This window comes from Eupeodes corollae, chromosome 1 (assembly GCF_945859685.1).
Source record: "Eupeodes corollae chromosome 1, idEupCoro1.1, whole genome shotgun sequence".
Lineage (NCBI taxonomy): Eukaryota > Metazoa > Arthropoda > Insecta > Diptera > Syrphidae > Eupeodes > Eupeodes corollae.
The window spans coordinates 90,603,420-90,623,410 of record NC_079147.1 but is presented as its reverse complement, the minus strand read 5'-3'; the positions used below and the strand labels follow the sequence as shown (position 1 = coordinate 90,623,410).

The 19,991-nt window shown below is 30.0% G+C and overlaps 2 protein-coding genes across 6 annotated transcripts; both read right to left on the bottom strand.

The window, feature by feature from the left end:
• Nucleotides 1-1,409: 1,409 nt before the first annotated feature.
• LOC129942758 (uncharacterized) lies at nt 1,410-10,911 on the bottom strand. 5 transcript variants are annotated; one of them, XR_008781090.1, is made up of 7 exons: nt 10,776-10,911; nt 10,377-10,459; nt 10,197-10,311; nt 9,503-9,617; nt 3,053-3,197; nt 2,188-2,991; nt 1,412-2,007 (listed from the first exon to the last, which is right to left on the bottom strand). XR_008781090.1 is itself a non-coding variant. In XM_056051818.1 (5 exons), exons 1-5 carry the CDS (start codon nt 3,654-3,656, stop codon nt 1,532-1,534), a joined length of 1,026 nt encoding a protein of 341 aa, XP_055907793.1. In that variant the 5' UTR covers nt 3,657-3,907; the 3' UTR covers nt 1,411-1,531. The 5 variants fall into 5 exon arrangements, 2 of the variants coding, with proteins under 2 accessions (XP_055907793.1, XP_055907792.1); XR_008781092.1 differs by lacking the exon at nt 3,053-3,197 and having other exon boundaries at nt 1,410-2,007; nt 2,188-2,353; XR_008781091.1 differs by lacking the exon at nt 9,503-9,617 and having other exon boundaries at nt 1,411-2,007.
• Nucleotides 3,907-6,653, bottom strand: LOC129942757 (uncharacterized). Its single transcript, XM_056051816.1, has 2 exons — nt 4,239-6,653; nt 3,907-3,995 (listed from the first exon to the last, which is right to left on the bottom strand). Exon 1 carries the CDS (start codon nt 6,450-6,452, stop codon nt 4,581-4,583), a length of 1,872 nt encoding a protein of 623 aa, XP_055907791.1. The 5' UTR covers nt 6,453-6,653; the 3' UTR covers nt 3,907-3,995; nt 4,239-4,580.
• Nucleotides 10,912-19,991: the final 9,080 nt, after the last annotated feature.

The window sequence follows — 19,991 nt, the reverse complement described above, 5'->3', positions numbered from 1 at the left end:
AGCTTACATTGAGTAATGTACAATACATTGAGGCAATGTAAAAAATACATTAAGCTGATTTTTGGATCCCAATGTATATTATGCATTAAGTTAATGTATGGTACATTGAAATAATGCAACAAGTACATTAAACCATAAAAAAGCTTTGCTGGAAGCTTCATAGGTTTTTCAATGAATTTATGCAAAGTACATTGAGCCAATGTACAAAGTTGATTGATCCAATGTATTTGGTACATAAAATTAAAAAAAAAAATTATAAAACAGGTTTTAATTATGTACAGTACATTTATCCAGTGTACTAGATACATTGATCCAATGTACTAGCTACATCTATGCAGTGTACTAGGTACATTGATCCAATGTACTAGGTACATTGATCCTATGTACTAGGTACATTGATCCAATGTACTAGGTACATTGATCCAATGTACTAGGTACATTGATCCAATGTACTAGGTACATTGATCCTATGTACAAGGTACATTGATCCAATGTACTAGGTACATTGATCCAATGTACTAGGTACATTGATCCTATGTACAAGGTACATTGATATAATGTACTAGGTACATTGATCCAATGTACTAGGTACATTGATCCTATGTACAAGGTACATTGAACCAATGTACTAGGTACATTGATCCAATGTACTAGGTACATTGATCCAATGTACTAGGCACATTGATCCAATGTACTAGGTACATTGATCCAATGTACTAGGTGCATTGATCCAATGTACTAGGTACATTGATCCAATGTACTAGGTACATTGATCCCATGTACTAGGTACATTGATCCAATGTAGTAGGTACATTGATCCAATGTACTAGGTACATTGATCCAATGTACTTGGTACATTGATCAAATGTACTAGGTACATTGATCCAATGTACTAGGTACATTGATCCTATGTACAAGGTACATTGATCCAATGTACTAGGTACATTGATCCAATGTACTAGGTACATTGATCCAATGTACTAGGTACATTGATCCAATGTACTAGGTACATTGATGCAATGTACTAGGTACATTGATCCAATGTACTAGGTACATTGATCCAATGTACTTGGTACATTGATCCAATGTACTAGGCACATTGATCCAATGTACTAGGTACATTTATCTAATGTACTTCATACTTTTATAGAATGTACTAGGTACATTTATCCAATGTACTAGGTACATTTATCCTGTGTACTAGGTACATTTATCTAATGTACTAGATACTTTTATAGAATGTACTAGGTACATTTATCCAATGTACTAGGTACATTTATCCAATGTACTAGGTAGATAATGGTAATTTTTTTCATACTTACTTAATGTCCTTAAACTTCTTCAATCTTACATCTTCGAGTGCTAAAAATTTCAAAAATGTCTCAATACAATAACAACACAAGAAGGTTACTTTTGCATTGGAATGGTTCGATTTATTGTAAGAGTTTTTTTGTTATATAAATAATAATAAATAAATATTTTTAAATGTTAATATAATATTAGTATTAATAATAGAATATAAAGTCAAAGTTTATTCACAATTTTTCTTTTTTTTAAGGAAATCTATAAGAATTTGAATTCTGGGATTGGATGATGTTGGTGTAATTTTATAAAAAAATAACTGAATAAAAGTCCAAAATGAAGAACATGCAATTGGATAGTGCAAATTAAAAAGATGAAAAGTTTTAAAACAAATGTCAACTGCTCTAATAAGACTTTTAAATTGAAATTTAACACCATCAAAATAAACAAAAAAATCTTTACATTCTGTGATCCCCTCACCCACAGCAATTACGAACGGCTGTATTGCTCCCGATCTCTGTTGCAAGTGTAGAAGATGATCTTCTACTTCCTGTGGCGATTTTGCGATAAACAGGAATGCTTCTTGAGAGTCTTTAATAGTGTACTTTAGGGTACTATTTTTACCCGTTTTTTCCTTTACTACGGCTTTTTGTGTAGGGATCAAATATCCGTGCAGACAATGCAAAATTACTACGTTTCTTGTATCTGAAAATAAAAAGAAAAAGTTATTCTTAGTTAAAGAGAGATTTGTATTCAAAAAAGTTGTAGTTTAAGGTAAATAGCTTAAAAATGTCTACAAAATATGTTATTTTATGTAGTTGTTTGATCAATAATTCTCAATAATAAAAATATCAATAATAAAAATAGAATTTTTAAAAAACTTACTTTCATTGAAATCTTCCAATCTTAAAGATTCCAAAAGCTTTATCATTTCCCTTTCCTTAACCTTCTTTTCAATATTTAAAAATTCCAGGATATGTGGAAAATATTGGTTGAAGTTATCTAGTAAGGAATATGTTGTATCAAACATGGCCCCAAAGTCCATATTAATCTAAACAAAAATTAATAAAAAATCGTCATGATTAAAATTTGTTAAAGATATTGTCGAGTAGAAACAAAAGAGTAAGAAAATTGTAATAAAATCAACAGGAATGCATGCAGAATGTGAGGCATTATACAAAATTTCAATAAATATGAATAAATGGTATGTATTGTATAGCTTCTCCTCCTACTTTAAATTTATAAGGGGAAATTTCTTTATTAAATAGAATTGTAAGATGATCAATATTAACAATATTTTTATTAGTTTTAACATGTTTACATTTGTTCTGTGATTCAAGTTAAAACCAACAAATAAAAAGGTAATAGGTTAGCAACATTTTTGATTTAAATAGTATTATTAGAACAAAATGTCATATGTCACATATGTATATATAAATAAAATAATATATATTCATTGGTTAAAACTATAATGTTATGATTTCATGAAAATTATATTATTCACCAATCTGTGTCCAAGGGGACCTTTATAATGTTCCCATTGCTCAAAAATTTCGGAAGTTGAATTCGCATTTTGAATTGTGTGCAGTCTATGCTGCGCGCATGCCATCCAATAGTTATCAAATTGTTCAGCCGTCAAATTGTCAAATTTTAGTGATTTGATGCAATCATCTGCATTACTTTCTGGAACTAAAATATGAATTCAGCCGAAATAAGATTTTTTAAATGCATGCTTTAAAAAAAAATTTACCGAACAATTTTCTTCCCTTGGATATTTTTTCGCATCGGGTGTGTTTAGAAGGAGTTGGACTGCTTCCAAGGGCTTTGTTAAGCCCAGTTCTGATGTTGATACCTTTATTATAAATCCTTCCTCTTTTGCCATTTCTGTAGTATTCCTATTGGTGATAACAAAATTTTCATGATCTTGAGTCTTAAAAAAATGTTGATAATTTGTAACTATCTACCCATCAGAAATTCGCATTCTCTATCGAAAAGCGAAAAATTAAATTTCTTAGTTCTCAGTATATGCACCAATCATTTAAAAAAGACAATTTATAAATATTTTTGATGTGATTTTGTATGTCAAAGCGACAAACTAAGTATCAGAAAAGGTTTTTTTTTTCATAAAAAAAGTTCTTGGAAGTAATATTTTTTGCTTTTGGATGGTGTAATAGGTTTTATATTAATATAAAAAAGAACTATATAAAATGAAAAATTGTTCTCACTTGTTATTAACTTACCATTTTTTCATTTGGAAATCTTTCAATTATTTCCTTTTCTAATCTATAACTTGACGATAAATTTAAATGTATTTTGTTCTGTTCGAAATGATTAGCTATTAAATTTATAAGCATTGTTCGTTGTTCTTCTTGAAATTCCCCATTATTTTTATAATAATCACATATAAGCTGACCTTTACTTGAATGTAATATTGTATTCAATGATACTGAATTTTCGGTAACGGCTTCAAGGTTTGATAAACAACTTCTTGGAGTTGAACATCTTGATAACGGTTCAAATGAGCTTGCGCTATATTGCAAAATATCGGTTGAATTGCAAGATATTAAGGGATGGCCGATACACTCCCTCCATTTTTCTAAGCAGTACTTGAGTACCAAGAGGAAAATTTTGTAAAGCTTTCTCCACATCTTCTGTTTTTATTATTTTCAAGATGTGAACGAAAATTTTTTGTTCTATTAAAAGAAAGTAATATAAACGTGATCATGAGCTTAAGTGAGAAATTAATTGAGTTAAGCATTACAAACATAAAAATTGGTGTTTTTCGATCGATATTTTTTAGATCCTAAAATTCTGGAAGTCAGTGACAAACTAAACTCAAAAATTTGTCAAAATTGGTCTTTTTAAAACGATATTGAACATCACTGGCTCCCTGATCTTTTATGTTTTATTATTTTCTTGAAAAAAGTACTACTTACCAAAAAAATAATTTTCTAGTTCAGGTAGCTCCCAAGATTGAAGAAGTGACCGTAGTTCTTGCTTCTTCACCTCACTTTCAAGTAAAACTTGTGTGATTTCACTTGAGGTGTCTATAACAATAATTCCTTGATTATTTTGGCTCAATTCGTTTTGATCATCATCTGATAGAAAATAATTTGTTGGCTGTGTGTTGGTGACTTGAATTGACAAAAACTCGTTTTGAGCTGGAGGGAGTTGTGGTGTTTCTTCAGTTTTTACTGGCGACTCCATTTTTGTATGAGTTTTTCTTTTTTATATCAGCTAGTTTGTAAAAAGAAATGGTACTTTGATGAGAAAAACGATTATATTATATTTGCGGAGTAATATTCTTTGACTTTGATCATAGTTCTACCCCTCGAAGTTTTGATTTTAGTTAAAGGGGGTCCAACCAAATCTTTGATGTTTATGATTGAAAACTCTCCTAGTTGACCTTGAACTATATCGTAAGCTAAATAGTGCGGATTATATTCAATCATATTTAACTTTTGACAAAACAGAGCAATCGAATTAATCTCCACCATAAATATATTTAAGATTAAATAAATCTCAATATCATTTTCATAAACTGCTACATAGAATCCACTTTTGAACATATACCCATTGCATTTTGTTTTTGAAAATGATTTTACGGATGTATTTGAAACTTTTAAGATCCTCGATATGATGCTATCATAGCCACTTTTTGTCTGATCTGATTCATTTATTGTATACCAACCATCATTTATCGTAGGTTCTACTATCGAATAAGCAAATTGAAGTTGATATTTTCTGGCTAAACTTAGGCAAATGTTTTTACGCGATGTTGTTGCATGAGAGTACACTTTAAACTGTCTATGTTTTGATTCATATTTGAAGCACCAAAAAGCTTTCAAAGGTCCAGACTTCCGAAGAACTGTTGGATAATGAGTGAGATTGTGATGTTTGGCTTTAAGATTATCGTTGAAAAGGCGTACGTAGTCTGTGTTATGCATTGATATTTTATGCCTAAATAGATCTATAATGGCTGTGTTTATTTCATAACAGAGTATCATATCAATGATTTCGAAAAAATTCAAAATAAACTTCCAAACCTCATCATCCTGAGGAACTAAATCACCAATCATTAGTGGAAAACAATAAGCAAACGTCATCATTTCTCGGGCAGACATTTTTAAATGCTTTTTAGATAAATGTGTAGTTGTTATATCCCCCGAAGTGTTATCAATTTCAATCGGACCGTAATCGAAGTTACTTTTCCTTGAATTCAATGTTTCTAAGTTAAAGTATTTGGCTGTTTCCATAAAATAAGTCAAAGCATGGGTAAGATCATAGTGGCAAACACCTTCGAAAACATCATGCATCACATCAACACTATAGTTATCTACGACGTGGAAAGATGGTATTTCATTTAACAGTGAAATTTTTCGGATTCCACTTTCTGATGATAGATTTTCAGTAACATCTACTTGATAGTTGATTTCACTTAGCATAAGAGAAATATTTTCAACATTGGCCGTATGTGTCTCCAATTTATTCATTTTACAAAATCGGCAGAAGCTTGTACTTACAAAGGATCTATTGAAATTAAGAAATGAATTTAATCCCAAATTATCTCCTAAGACAAGTCCAAGTATAAAATACACTCTGCTTACACCATTTTCCGTTAAAATGTCAACTCCGTTAACTTCAAGGTCTATTAGTTCATCAACTAAAGTTTTCCAACACTTTTCGTTGCCAAATGATTTTACATCTTTAGACTTAATGACTGCTCCTAAGTAAACGTATTCCAACTTTGACTCTTTTTCTGATAAACAAGGAAATGAGTAATAAACATTGCTCACGGAATGTTGACCACTATGCGAACCTAACGGGTTATTCACCTCAAATTCATCATTATATAAAAAGTACGGTATAAGTTGTTTTCCTGGGTACATTTCGCATTTCTTTTTCCATAGCTCTCCTTGAACAAAATTCTTTACACTTTTTGTATTCAACAATTGATTTTTTATGTTTTCAAGTACATTAGCTAACATACTTCTTGATTCAAATACCTTTTTAAATTGGAACCGTAATGGCATAATAACACCTTTTACTTTGTGCTGATCATAGTGTAAAGAGCCATTATGAAATACTTTACTAATGGATTCATCAATGGTGAATTCCTGAGCATCTTCAATTAATTGTTCTTCTTTCATCCATTGAAACAAACGATAATCAGTGTTTGAAAATTTAAATGGATTTTTACATTGCGATAACAAATCTCCTAAATCTGTATGTATTTGGGGACAGATTGTATTGATTTGGTTGGCAGAAAAAGATGTAATAATATTTACAAGTGGGTCTATGACATACCGTTGTATGTTTTTTTGTATTTCGTAAACATCTTTTCTGTTGAAATTGTGATTAAAAAAAACTGAAGGGGATTTAAAAAATGATCTTAGATCATTGTTTGAATTGTATTCAGTGAGATTCTGCTGATTTTCTGATATACTCGTTTTGTTTGAAACACTATTTTCAATTTTAATTTCGGGTTGAGAGTGAGCACATTGATCATTTTTTGGACTAGTCACTTTATGGCCGATGTGCTTTCTAACACAATGTCTCTTAAAGCTTCCTAAATCCTGAAAAGTTTGATAACAACATTCTTCAACACATCTTATTGTACTGTGGGTTGTTATATCGTGAGTTTTTTTAAAATGGTGAATGAGCAATTCAATTGTATGAAAAACTTTTTTACAAATGTAACAAATCATATTTGTCTGTAAATAAATCAGATACAAATGATATTAATTTTAAATTTAAGATACTTTGTATCTTAAAACTTTTACAATTTCTGTATTGAAATTTAAAAATAATTTGAATGAAGTTAGTTAGAGACGTAACTAAAATACTAAATGATGGCTGTTATTCTAAACGAGAATACCCCCATTTTACAATTTTAAAGTCACCTATAATTTTAACAAATATGGGTCGTGGATTACATTATACTTCCTTTGAACGTGAAGTGATGAAAAAACCTTTTTATGTTGTAAAAAGAATGAACATGAAGTTTGTTTCTATTATTTTTTCCATCAATGTATATAATGAGGGCTCATATAATAAGCCACCTATTTTGATATTTGTGGGTCAATATTGAGTTATTTATTGAATCCTACATAAAAGGATATCCATATGCAATTTGTAAGTTGATTTAAATAGATCACTGATATTATTTTATTGAATATAGATTCATAAACTCACTTTGTTTTCAAAAAAGCATTCACTCAAAGAATCCAAACGATTACAAAGAATCAAAGAATGCCAAACATGTAAAAGAATGCAAAGAACGCATAATAATGTAAAGAACATTGCATTACACGAGATTTGCAAAGTTGCAAATTTTCATTTTGTTAATTGCATATATTTTATCAAAATTTATCAAAAATTATACATTTTTTAGCACAGACAATATCTGCATCCTAAGACAGCAGCTTTTATGTGAATCGCGCCTTAAACAATCTTTGGAAATGATCTAATATAAAAAGTAATACGAATGCAACAATGGTACTGCAATTAAAATGTAATTTCATTTAAATGTAATTTTATGTTTTTTTCCGAAAAATATAAGTAAAGTGAAAACATTTTGCTCGCATTCTTTGTACATGTAGAATAGGATATTATATATACGCTCTACATTTAAATAAGTATCTATATATTTAACCCTGCATACCAGTAGGGTTAAGATTTTTCTTAAGTCAAAATTATTCCAAAAATTTGATATGTAAGCAGATATATAGTATGTATCAAGAATGTAAGTAAAATATCTTCACTTTATTTGTATTTTTCGAATAAAACATAAAAATTACAATTAAAGGAACTTAAATTTGTCGATATCGTTTGATCTATAAACTTTCAATTGTGTGATGTCTTGGTACATTCCCGCTTGAAAAAATAATTATTAAAATTTGTAAAACGTTGTATTGCGAGTAAAATCAAAAAATATTAACATTTAGAGGCGAAACCATAACCAACATTTTACTAAGAATAAACTTCCACCGAGAATACCCCATTTTATGTATTTCACAATTCCACATGTGAAATGCCTACAAACATATATATATATAATAGATGAATTTACAAATAAAAAAAGAACCTACCTATTTATTTTTTTATAATATAGCTGCCGCCTGCAGCTTAATTTATTAAAAAAATGCCTTGTCTTTCAACACTTGCAATAATATAATCCTTGTCAGTCTACAGATGAACCTAAGTCAAACAAAAATGATTGAGAGTATTGAGTGTATTTTATTCTTCACATTCAGATATATATATATACCTACAATCTTGGGACATTCCCGCTTGAAAAAAAATAATTATTAAAATTTGTAAAACGTTTTATTGCGAGTAAAATCAAAACATTATTAACATTTAGAGGCGAAACTATAAACGACATTTTACTAAGAATAAACTTCCACCGAGAATACCCCATTTTATGTATTTCACAATTCCACATGCGAAATGCCTACATACATATAATAGATGAATTTACAAATAAAAAAAGAACGTACCTATTTATTTTTTAGAATATAACTGCCGCCTGCCGCTTAATTTATTGAAAAAATGCCTTGTCCTTTCAAGACACTTGCAATAATATAATCTTTATTATCAGTCTACAGATGAACCCATAAGTCGAAAAAAAAATTATTCAGTTATATAAATGTTATATACCCATTCAAGTCTCTCATATAGATATGCACCCTGCTTCCGAAAAGTTTACAGAATGCAACAAATCGAAATCGAAATAGTGTAGTTATTTTTCAAGCGGGAATGTCCCAAGATTGTATATATATATTTATCTAAATGTGAAGAATAAAATAAAAAGGCAGGCGCGCACATGCAAATAGGTATATCTTTCAAAATGCGCGCACATAATAACTAAGCCAAGTGAATGTACCCACTTTCATATAAGCCTATATGGAACTCAAAATCTTAACCAAACTGTTTTGAAAGATACAGTTGCATGTACACGCCTGGCTTTTTATTTTGTTCTTCACATTCAGATAAATATATATTTGTAAAACGTTGTACCTATTGCGAGTAAAATCAAAAAATTATTAACATGTAGAGGCGAAACTATATAACCAACATTTTACTAGGAATAAACTTCCACCGAGAATAACCCATTTTATGTATTTCACAATTCCACATGCGAAATGCCTACATACATATATAATAGATGAATTTACAAATAGAAAAAAGAACTTACCTTTTTATTTTTTTGAATATAGCTGCCGCCTGCCGCTTAATTTATTAAAAATGCGGTGTGCTTTCAACGCACTACTTGCAATAATATAATCCTTTTTGTCAGTCTACAGATGAACCTATAAGTCGAAGAAAAATGAAATAGTTATATAAATGTTATATACACATTCAAGTCTCTCATATAGATATGCACCCTGCTTCCGAAAAGTTTACAGAATGCAACAAATCGAAATCGAAATAGTGTAGTTATTTTTCAAGCGGGAATGTCCCAAGATTGTATATATATATTTATCTAAATGTGAAGAATAAAATAAAAAGGCAGGCGCGCACATGCAAATATATCTTTCAAAATGCGCGCACATAATAACTAAGCCAAGTGAATGTACCCACTTTCATATAAGCCTATATGGAACTCAAAATCTTAACCAAACTGTTTTGAAAGATATAGTTGCATGTGCACGCCTGGCTTTTTATTTGGTTCTTCACATTCAGATAAATATATATTTGTAAAACGTTGTACCTATTGCGAGTAAAATCAAAAAATTATTAACATGTAGAGGCGAAACTATATAACCAACATTTTACTAGGAATAAACTTCCACCGAGAATAACCCATTTTATGTATTTCACAATTCCACATGCGAAATGCCTACATACATATATAATAGATGAATTTACAAATAGAAAAAAGAACTTACCTTTTTATTTTTTTGAATATAGCTGCCGCCTGCCGCTTAATTTATTTAAAATGCGGTGTGCTTTCAACGCACTACTTGCAATAATATAATCCTTTTTGTCAGTCTACAGATGAACCTATAAGTCGAAGAAAAATGAATTAGTTATATAAATGTTACATACATATAGAAAAAAGAACTTACTTTTTTATTTTTTAGAATATTACTGCCGCCTGCGGCTTATTAAATTGGAAAAATGCCTTGTCCTGGTCAGTCTACAGATGAACCTAAGTCAAAGAAAAATGATTGAGAGTATTGAGTGTATTTTATTCTTCACATTCAGATATACATATGTATATATACATATATTTAATCTTGGGACATTCCCGCTTGAAAAAATAATTATTAAAATTTGTAAAACGTTGTATTGCGAGTAAAATCAAAAAATATTAACATTTAGAGGCGAAACCATAACCAACATTTTACTAAGAATAAACTTAAAGCGAGAATACCCCATTTTAGGTATTTCACAATTCCACATGTGAAATGCCTATATTCATATACATATAATAGATGAATTTACAAATATAAAAATGAACTTACCTGTTTATTTTCTAGAATATAAATTATATTCTTTAATATATTTTTAGCTGCCGCCTGCCGCTTATTTTATTTAAAACGCAATAAAATGCACAAAATTAAATTTAATTTAAAACACGAGTAAAATCCTATAACGCGCACGTCACTTGTCAAGTCCACGAAATGAATGAAGCCAAAAGCAAAACCAAAATGGAACAAGAACAAAATGGAACCGAACGTCAATGTATAGTACATTCAGCCAATGTGAAGTAAATCTACCAAATGTAGGGTGCATTCAGTCAATGTAGAAAAGTACATTTACATTTGGCGGTTGATGATTTGTATATAGCTTGGTGGTAGTTTTCCATTGGAACAATTGAGTAGTCGAATGTATTATATATTGGCTCAATGTTGTATTTACATTGAAGTACATTATAAATAACGGAATTTGCAGCGTCTGTTTTTCAATATAATGTATAATGTTGTAAAAATTTTTGTTTGGCGGCAAAAATGTTCCATCTAAAATCATACCCTTATAATGTACATTATATGCAAAAGTAATGCCATGTCTACACGAGTGCAATAGTATTTATCAACTTTTTTCACGTGTAAACTAGACTTTATTGAAAAAATGTCATTAAATTAGGTGGAAAAATAGAACTTATCTTAATAGAATTTTATTTAATGTGGTTTTCCATAGGTAAAATCAAGACAAATAAATCTGCTGGAGAATTTAGACCTCGAAAAATGATGAAGATTCAAAAACAAATGAATTTAAATTGACCAATGGAACTACCAAAATCGCCTTTTTGAAGACGTTAAAATTGATTTGTTTTACTAGTGGAAAACACCATAAGTACTTTTGTGTCTACGTTCTGTAATTCTTTCACGTTTCATCCTTTCTCGACTAATTTGGTCGATGCGAAAGTTACAGAACATAATCACTGAATGAAAATGTTAAATTTGAAGTAATAAATAGAAAAAAATAAAAAAATATGCCATTTTAATATAATTTTGAAGAAGTTTCATTTTTGTTCTATTTTAAGTGAAGTGACAATCGACTGGCACGAAAAATGAATTTGCTTCAGGAAAACACATTATCCAATGCATTTTTAACAATAAAATAATAATTAACATGAACAAAAAGTTCGAATGATTTTGTTTCGATTACTATTTATTTCACTGACAAAATTGTGGACGAAAAATGTGTTCAAAATTATGTTAAAATGACATAATGAACAAAAAGTTCAAATGATTTTGTTTCGGTTACTATTTATTCCACTGAGAGAATTGTGGACGAAAAATGTGTTCGTGTGCATTTCAATACGACAAATTATTCCGTGGGCACGCCAACATAAAATATTTGTTCGTTATAAGCGTTTATATTGAACAAGAAAAAATATTTTATGTTGGCACACGAACACATTTCTCGTCCCCAATTCTGTCAGTGGAATAAATAGTAATCGAAACAAAATAATTCGAACTTTTTGTTCATGTTAATTATTATTTTATTGTTAAAAATGCATAAGGTAATGTGTTTTCCTGATGCAAATTCATTTTTCGTGCCAGTCGATTGTCACTTCACTCAAAATAGAACAAAAATGAAATTTCTTCAAAATTATGTTAGGGGCCGGTTATAGCTATCAGTAAAATCCATCAGTAATATTTAAAACAGGAGGAATCTGAAATATTTTACTGATGAACGTTTATAGCAATCAGTAAATTTACGTCATTAAATTAAATGTCACTTTGAAGTTTCTATTTGAAGAGTTTGTTTTTACTGTTGCTTTCATCAGTAAAATTTTTAATGATATGATCGGAACAGTAAAAAACTGGAACACCAACAGTAAAACGAAATGGAATTTTGTTTGGCTTTTGGCAGTCAGCTGCTCAGTAAAATGAAATTTCATCATTAAAAAAATTTAAATGGATTTATACATAAATTAAATAAAACTTTAAATGCATTGTTTCTTTTTGAAAAAAATACTTGAATATAGGATTCATCTTATTGCATCAATCTTTTGCTAGAAATAAATCTGTAACATGTTCAAAAACTAAAAACAAAAATTTTACTGATGGATTTTACTGATAGCTATAACGGGCCCCTTAAAATGACATAATGAATAAAAAGTTCGAATGGTTTTGTTTCGATTTCTATGTACATATTTATTCCAATGACAGAATCTGTTCGTGCGCATTTCAATACGAAAAATTATTCCGTGGGCACGCCAACATAAAATATTTTTTCTTGTTCACTATAAACGCTTATAAGGAAAAAATTCCTGTTTCAACTTTTCCTGATTGTTTTTTCTGATCCCTATAACTGGCATCTAATATTGAAGAAATTTCAACAGCAAATAAAAAAACATTATACAAAAAAATAAGTGCATTTTTTTCTCCTTATTTCCAAATGATTTGATCTTAGACTCAGTATAAGTGTAGCCTTAACAAACACACAATGTAGGCAATGTAGTATACATTGGCTGAATGAACTTGTACATTGAGCCAATGTTTTGAACATGGATTAATGTACTTTTACATATAGACAATGTATTCGAACATTGGTCGAATGTACTGTGCATCGTTTTTGGCGGTAAACCCCGTTTAATTCTAAAAAAATGCATGCAATAGTATAAAGTCATGTCTACATTAGAATTTAAGTAATATTATATATCAGTAATGCTGGATTTACATTCATCTTGGTCGAAGAAAAGTTAAGTGGGACTGATTTATGCCAAAATACGAATGTGAGAAATTAACATTTTTGTCTGCATTATGGCATTTCCTAATTTTCCTATAAAATCCATATCAAGAAGATCTCTTCCATCCCTCTTTTTACGGAACTCCACATGAAGATTAATGTAAATCCAACATAAGGATATGTACAATTTGGTGTACTTCTCAGGATGCCAATGTAAAACTTGAAATAAAAGTTAGGGAAAAACAAAAGGAAACAAATCAGAAGACTAATAAACAGTTTTCAGTCTATTGTTAAGATGAAAAAAGACAATAGAAAATCACAAAAAAAGTCGTGTACACATAAATAATTGTGATTTCGCTAAATTGAATTTCTAAATGTCTAGTTCTTTCATTGAAATACAAATTAGTGGAATGTTATTTGAGAAGTCAGACATAGCAATCATTGAATCTTAACTTTCATTTAAACTACGACAAAAACGTACAACAAATAGTTTTGAGATTAGGGCTGGTCATTAAACGAAATAATAACAGAGACAGAAAGAAAATCGAACACTTTCATTGGAATAATTGTGTTCGACTTTTCTGAAACGAAAATCAGCTGTTCATTGAAAACGATTTTGATCATTGAAATAATAAAATTGATTTATTAAGAAAATAGTGAAGTTAATTAAATATTTTTTTGATCGACAAAACCAGTCGAGAAACGATGACAATTGAACAATCTTACATATATGAGCTTTGTTCCATTTTCCAACGTTTCTCGACGATTTGTATCGATGCGAGAGCTATTACATGAGGCACTGGACTTATGTTGTCGATGTGTGGGTTGCAGGACGTGAATAAAACAGAACAATTCATTAAGCTTCAGTTGTCAAAACCATTATGCATTACAAAACATAGATAATTTATGTTCAAATTAAAGACCTACGTTACAATTTTCCATCAAAGCTAACTGTCACATAAATGCTTATAATAAACTTATATATTAAGTTTCATAGTAGCCTAAATAAGGTAGGACATTGAGTCAATGTACAAATTTCCGAGTTCAACTTGCGAAAGTTCAAATATTTACTTTTAATTCATTGTACATTGGCGCAATGTACTTAATACATTGGTTCAATGTACTAAATATATTGGCGCAGTGTCAATTGTACATTGCCGCAATGTATCCTTGCATTGAGACAATTTAAAAAAAAGTGAATTGGAACCATGTACCTATTACATTGATTTTAATGTAAGTACATTGAGCCAATGTACAAATTTCCGAGTTCAACTTGCGAAAGTTCAAATATTTACTTTAATTCATTGTACATTGGCGCAATGTACTTAATACATTGGTTCAATGTACTAAATACATTGCCACAGTGTCAATTGTACATTGCCGCAATGTATCCTTGCATTGAGACAATTTAAAAAAAAAGTGAATTGGAACCATGTACCTATTACATTGATTTTAATGTAAGTACATTGAGTCAATGTACAAATATCCGAGTTCAACTTGCGAAAGTTCAAATATTTACTTTAATTCATTGTACATTGGCGCAATGTACTTAATACATTGGTTCAATGTACTAAATACATTGGCACAGTGTCAATTGTACATTGCCGCAATGTATCTTTGCATTGAGACAATTTAAAAAAAGTGAATTGGAACAATGTACCTATTACATTGATTTTAATGTAAATACATTGATTCAATGTATGATCTTTTGAAATCGTTACATCAATTAACGAAAAAGTACATTGAAATTCAAATTGAGTCGATTTCCCCAATTTTTAGTATGAGAGTCGATCAACGTACCATATAACATTGAAATAATGTACGGTACATTGAAACCAAATAATTTTGGTACATTGTTCCAATGTTTGGTATATTGGCTGAATGTTTTTTACATTGTCCCAATGCAAAACAGCTCAATGTAAGGCATACATCGATATTATGTACCATTTTTTTTCAGTGTATAACAGCTGTAAAAAAATGTAAACAAAGAAAATATTTGCTTTTCTCTGAAGATTCGCCGTCGCCAAAAAGATTTTAATTGTGGAAATGACGACTGCAACGAGATGATTACTCCAAAGAGAGCGAGATATTCAAAGCGATAGGGCGGAAGATGATTTTAAATCCTTTCTGAAGGGTTGAATGGGGCCGTGTCAGCCCAGTTGAGCTCGGCAGCTCCTCCTGCGCGCGATGTGGATGAGGAGTTTATGCTGAACATGGCTAAGCGCATGAAACGGCTGAACGAAGTAGTGCGATTTCCTACGCCAAAATATAGGCAGATGTCAACGAAGAAAATTATGTTCGCAGCTGTTGAATATCCCATAAGAAACATCTACGCGAGGACTTGCTTTGGAACTTTGTGTGACAAATACCTTGGAGAAAAATGTTGTAAGCAAAGAAATAAACATTTTTATTTGAACAACTACTAGCAACAGAGTTAAGAAAAGTCGTGCACTTGGTTCAATAGGTTTTCTTTAACTAGTCCTCTCCAGATGTGGTCCAATAAGAGCGCGAAGTATCTAAAATGCGTTAGGAGACATATTTGTTGTTTTAAAGAAGTGCTCTGGGTCTTTATCCTTAATTTGATTAAAGTTCAGAGCATAGAATCCTTCCTCATCTCCGCAAATTGAGCTCCCGGACCCACCAACGTCTCTCAGTCTGCTCTTCTTCTTGCTCCATAAGCTGAGCATATCCATGATAGACTGTGTAAGCTACTTCCGCGATGATTTTAATTACTGCACGACAATCCAAAACAAACTTTTGAGAAAAAATAACAACTGCTAATGATAGAAGTCACAATGCAAATGTCAATCAAAGCAACCTAAAGAAGGTCAAAAATAACGCCGACGAAACCGAAGCTGAATCGTGTTTCCGATTCAGCCACAATGACTGAAGCACTAATGGTTAAAACACAATCAGTGATGGACTTTCTTTGAATAAGATATGATCATGGTTTATTCAAAGCATGATGTTAAAGCTTGATGTCTGAAAAACTATTTCATCTCCGGTAAGTGAAAAAAACAAAATGTTTAGGTGTAAACTTTACTTCGAAAAGATAAAATTAATAATTTTTGTTTTTATTATTGGGACAAAGTGCAGTGCATCCTGTAATAAAAAAAATAAGTCTAAAGCAAAATGTAATTGGGTTAGACATAAAAAACTACCTTCGAGCTGCGCCTTAGGATTAATTGACAAAAAAGAGATTATTGTTTATTTCTATGTTCTATGATTTTTAATTTTGCAACAGAAAGGTTATGGGGCATTGAGTTTATATTTAAAAAATCAAATGGAAAGTTTTCTGCGAAAGAATTGATATTGAACTCATAAGAGTGAAGTATCTGAGAAAAATTCGGGAATTAAAATAAATGTATTCAAACAAAAGCTATATTCATAGCATACAAGACCACGGGCTTGTCCTGATGGTTGAAGACCACAATTTCAAATGGACAGAAACTAATAATGGCGCATTTAGGTGGTGAGAAAGGTTTCGTGAAAAACATCATTACTTTAATTCAAATCTGAAACAAAAATTGGAGACTATCACGACGACATGAACTTCAGGAACAAGTTTGAACGACTTGGAGGAACTTTCAGTTATATTAATGGACAACACCTCCTACACCAATAAATAATAAGAAAAACAAATTACTTCTGCTGGAAATAAATCCGAGATGATACAATGGCTAAACGAAAACAATATTCCGCATACCATTCAGATGTTGAAACTAGAATAGTACGAGGTAATAAAACGGCACCGAGCTACAACCAACCCATGGAACATGAGGTACTACGTTTACCACCCAATTATCCAGATCTCAAGAGTAGGCTCACGAAATACAACATTCAAGGTATTAGATGTTCAAAAATTAGCAGAGGACGTATTTTCAAAAAACCCGCCTAAAGATTGACGAAAAGTGTGTGAAAAAGCCATAAGAGCTGAGTAAGAATACTTTTTTCACTACCTGATGTAGGACACAATTTTGTATTCAAATATAATTAATCCAGGTGACGATTCTTCAACCGATTATGAATGCGGCATTAGGTCTGAAAACTAAGTATATATAAATACACATTTATTATTTCAATTAAATTATTGTTATTTATACTATTTTAATTTTATTTAAGCTAATTATTTATTTATTTATTTTTTATTATAAGTTCGCTGAAATTAGTCAAATACAAAATTAAACTCATACTTCCATCTTGTTCTTATTTTAAAGAAAAACAAATCTGAGTAAGTTGTGTATTGAAAATGATGGACTATTGTTTTTATAATTTTTTTCATCACTGTATCGGTTTTTTTATAATGTGTAGACGATAAAATAACAATAATTATAATTTTGAATCCGATATCTTCTACAATAATTCTCTATGGGTAAATATTCTCAGGTGTCATCTGTTCTTTAATGTGTAATGATTAATATGATAAATTATCCAACCCACGAAATTTCATCAGTCGCACATTAATAAATAAATAATCTTAACATAATTCATTCCCTCTCGACTTGATTCGTTGATTGGTGCTAGAGGATATGATTATGATTATGATTAATTAGAGACAATATTTCGTTGCATTGCGCCCTTAGCTACGTTTTTTTTTTCAAGAAGCAGATCTTCGTGATGATTGTGTTGTGGGCGGCGATCATTTCCCCGTTTGAAAAGACCAAAGATAGATTAACAGATTTGTGGAATTCCTTAAGGGTGCTTAAAACATTCTGGTGTATAAAACATTAAATTGATAAAATATTTAATCATGTTATAAATAAATATTATTTATTAGACCAATTACATTTCATTTCACTTATTTACCAACTTCATCTAACTTATCTTCTGGTACTTAAAGCTTTCCTCATATTTGACTGTTGAATCAGTTTTATTTATCAATTTTATTTAACATAGCCTCTTTTGGAGATTTCTGCTTTAATGTGTTATGAGTTTTTGATGTAAGTAAAACAGATATTATTTTAAGAAGATCAATATTAGAAACACAAAAATTTATAAAATATGAAACTATAGCTGATATGGCTCGAAATGGATAAGGATCGAATTTTGACACATTTTGTAACTAAGCTTAGAAAATAAATTAATTCAAAGACATTTTTTTTAGGAGCGATACTTTTGCATTACCGACAAAGACCTAGCGTTAGGAAAATAGTGAAGGGTCTAAGAGGATATACCTTAAAGTTCTGAATACCAAAATTGACATCTGTGACTTTTGGCATCTGCCAATTATGACATCGGTCAATTTTGACGTCTGTCACTTTTGACATCTGTGACTTTTGACGTCTGTCTTTTTTGACATCTGTCACTTTTGACATCTGTAACTTTTGAGATTTGTCACACTTGAGCTACTGAGCGCAGTGTGAGTGACAGTGGTTTGGTAATTTATTTGTTTGATTTCAGAAATATAAACTGAAATCAAACAAATAAATTACCAAACCACATAAAATAAATAAATAAATAAGTAAATATATAAATAAATAAATAAATAAATAAATAAATAAATAAATAACTAAATAAATAAATAAATAAATAAAAAAATAAATTAATTAATTAATTTATTAATTAATTATTTAACTAATGAATCATTTAATTAATTAAATAATTAATTAATAAATTAATAAAATAAATAAATTTTTTAACTTTACAAAGAAAATATTATCATATTAAAAAATAAACTATTTGAATTTTAGAATTTCCAAAAGCTCATATAATATTTTAAAATAAGATCATATTCTCCTTTATCTTTTTCAATTTCTTCCCTCTCACTTTTTCTATTTAAGGTAATTTTGCTCACATTTTTTAATAAATTTCTTATAAGGTAAGAAATCATTTTTTTTTTAATTTCAAATTTAACGTTTTCACTCCCGAAACTTTTTGGCAATGAAATTTCTGAGGTCGATGGTTATATTTATAGAAAATTTTGAACTTCAAGGCCTACTACAATTTTCAATTTTAAAATAATGGACAGTGGATTCAGCAAAGTGTTTTAAATCTTTAAACATGTCACTTTTCAAAGCTGTCAATTTTGTCAAAAACCGCTATTGACATCTGTCACTTTTAACGTCTGTCTTTTTGACATCTGTCACTTTTGACATCTGTCACTTTTGACATCTGTCTTTTTTGATATCTGTCACTTTTGACATCTGTCACTTTTGGCATCTGTTGATTTTGACCTTTAAACATTTTTGACATTTAAAGAACAAGGGTTTTAATCTAAAAACGAATATGAAAAGCGGGAATAATTGGATTAGAAGTGGAAGACAATAGATCGTTTATGAATATAACGAAGGGAGTCGGAGACAAAATAGAACCCTATGGGAAACCAGCATTTATTTTATGAATTTCCGATTTGAAACTGTTCGAAAGGTAGTTCCTAATCCAACAAGAAAGAAATCCATCAATACCAAAGGACACGCATTTTCGATAAGAGAGCTTGATGCCAAACTTTATCACATGGCTTTGAAATATCAAGTGCAATAATCTTTACTTTCTTCAAAACGATGTAAAGATTTGTTCCACTGTGCGCTGAGATTAACCAT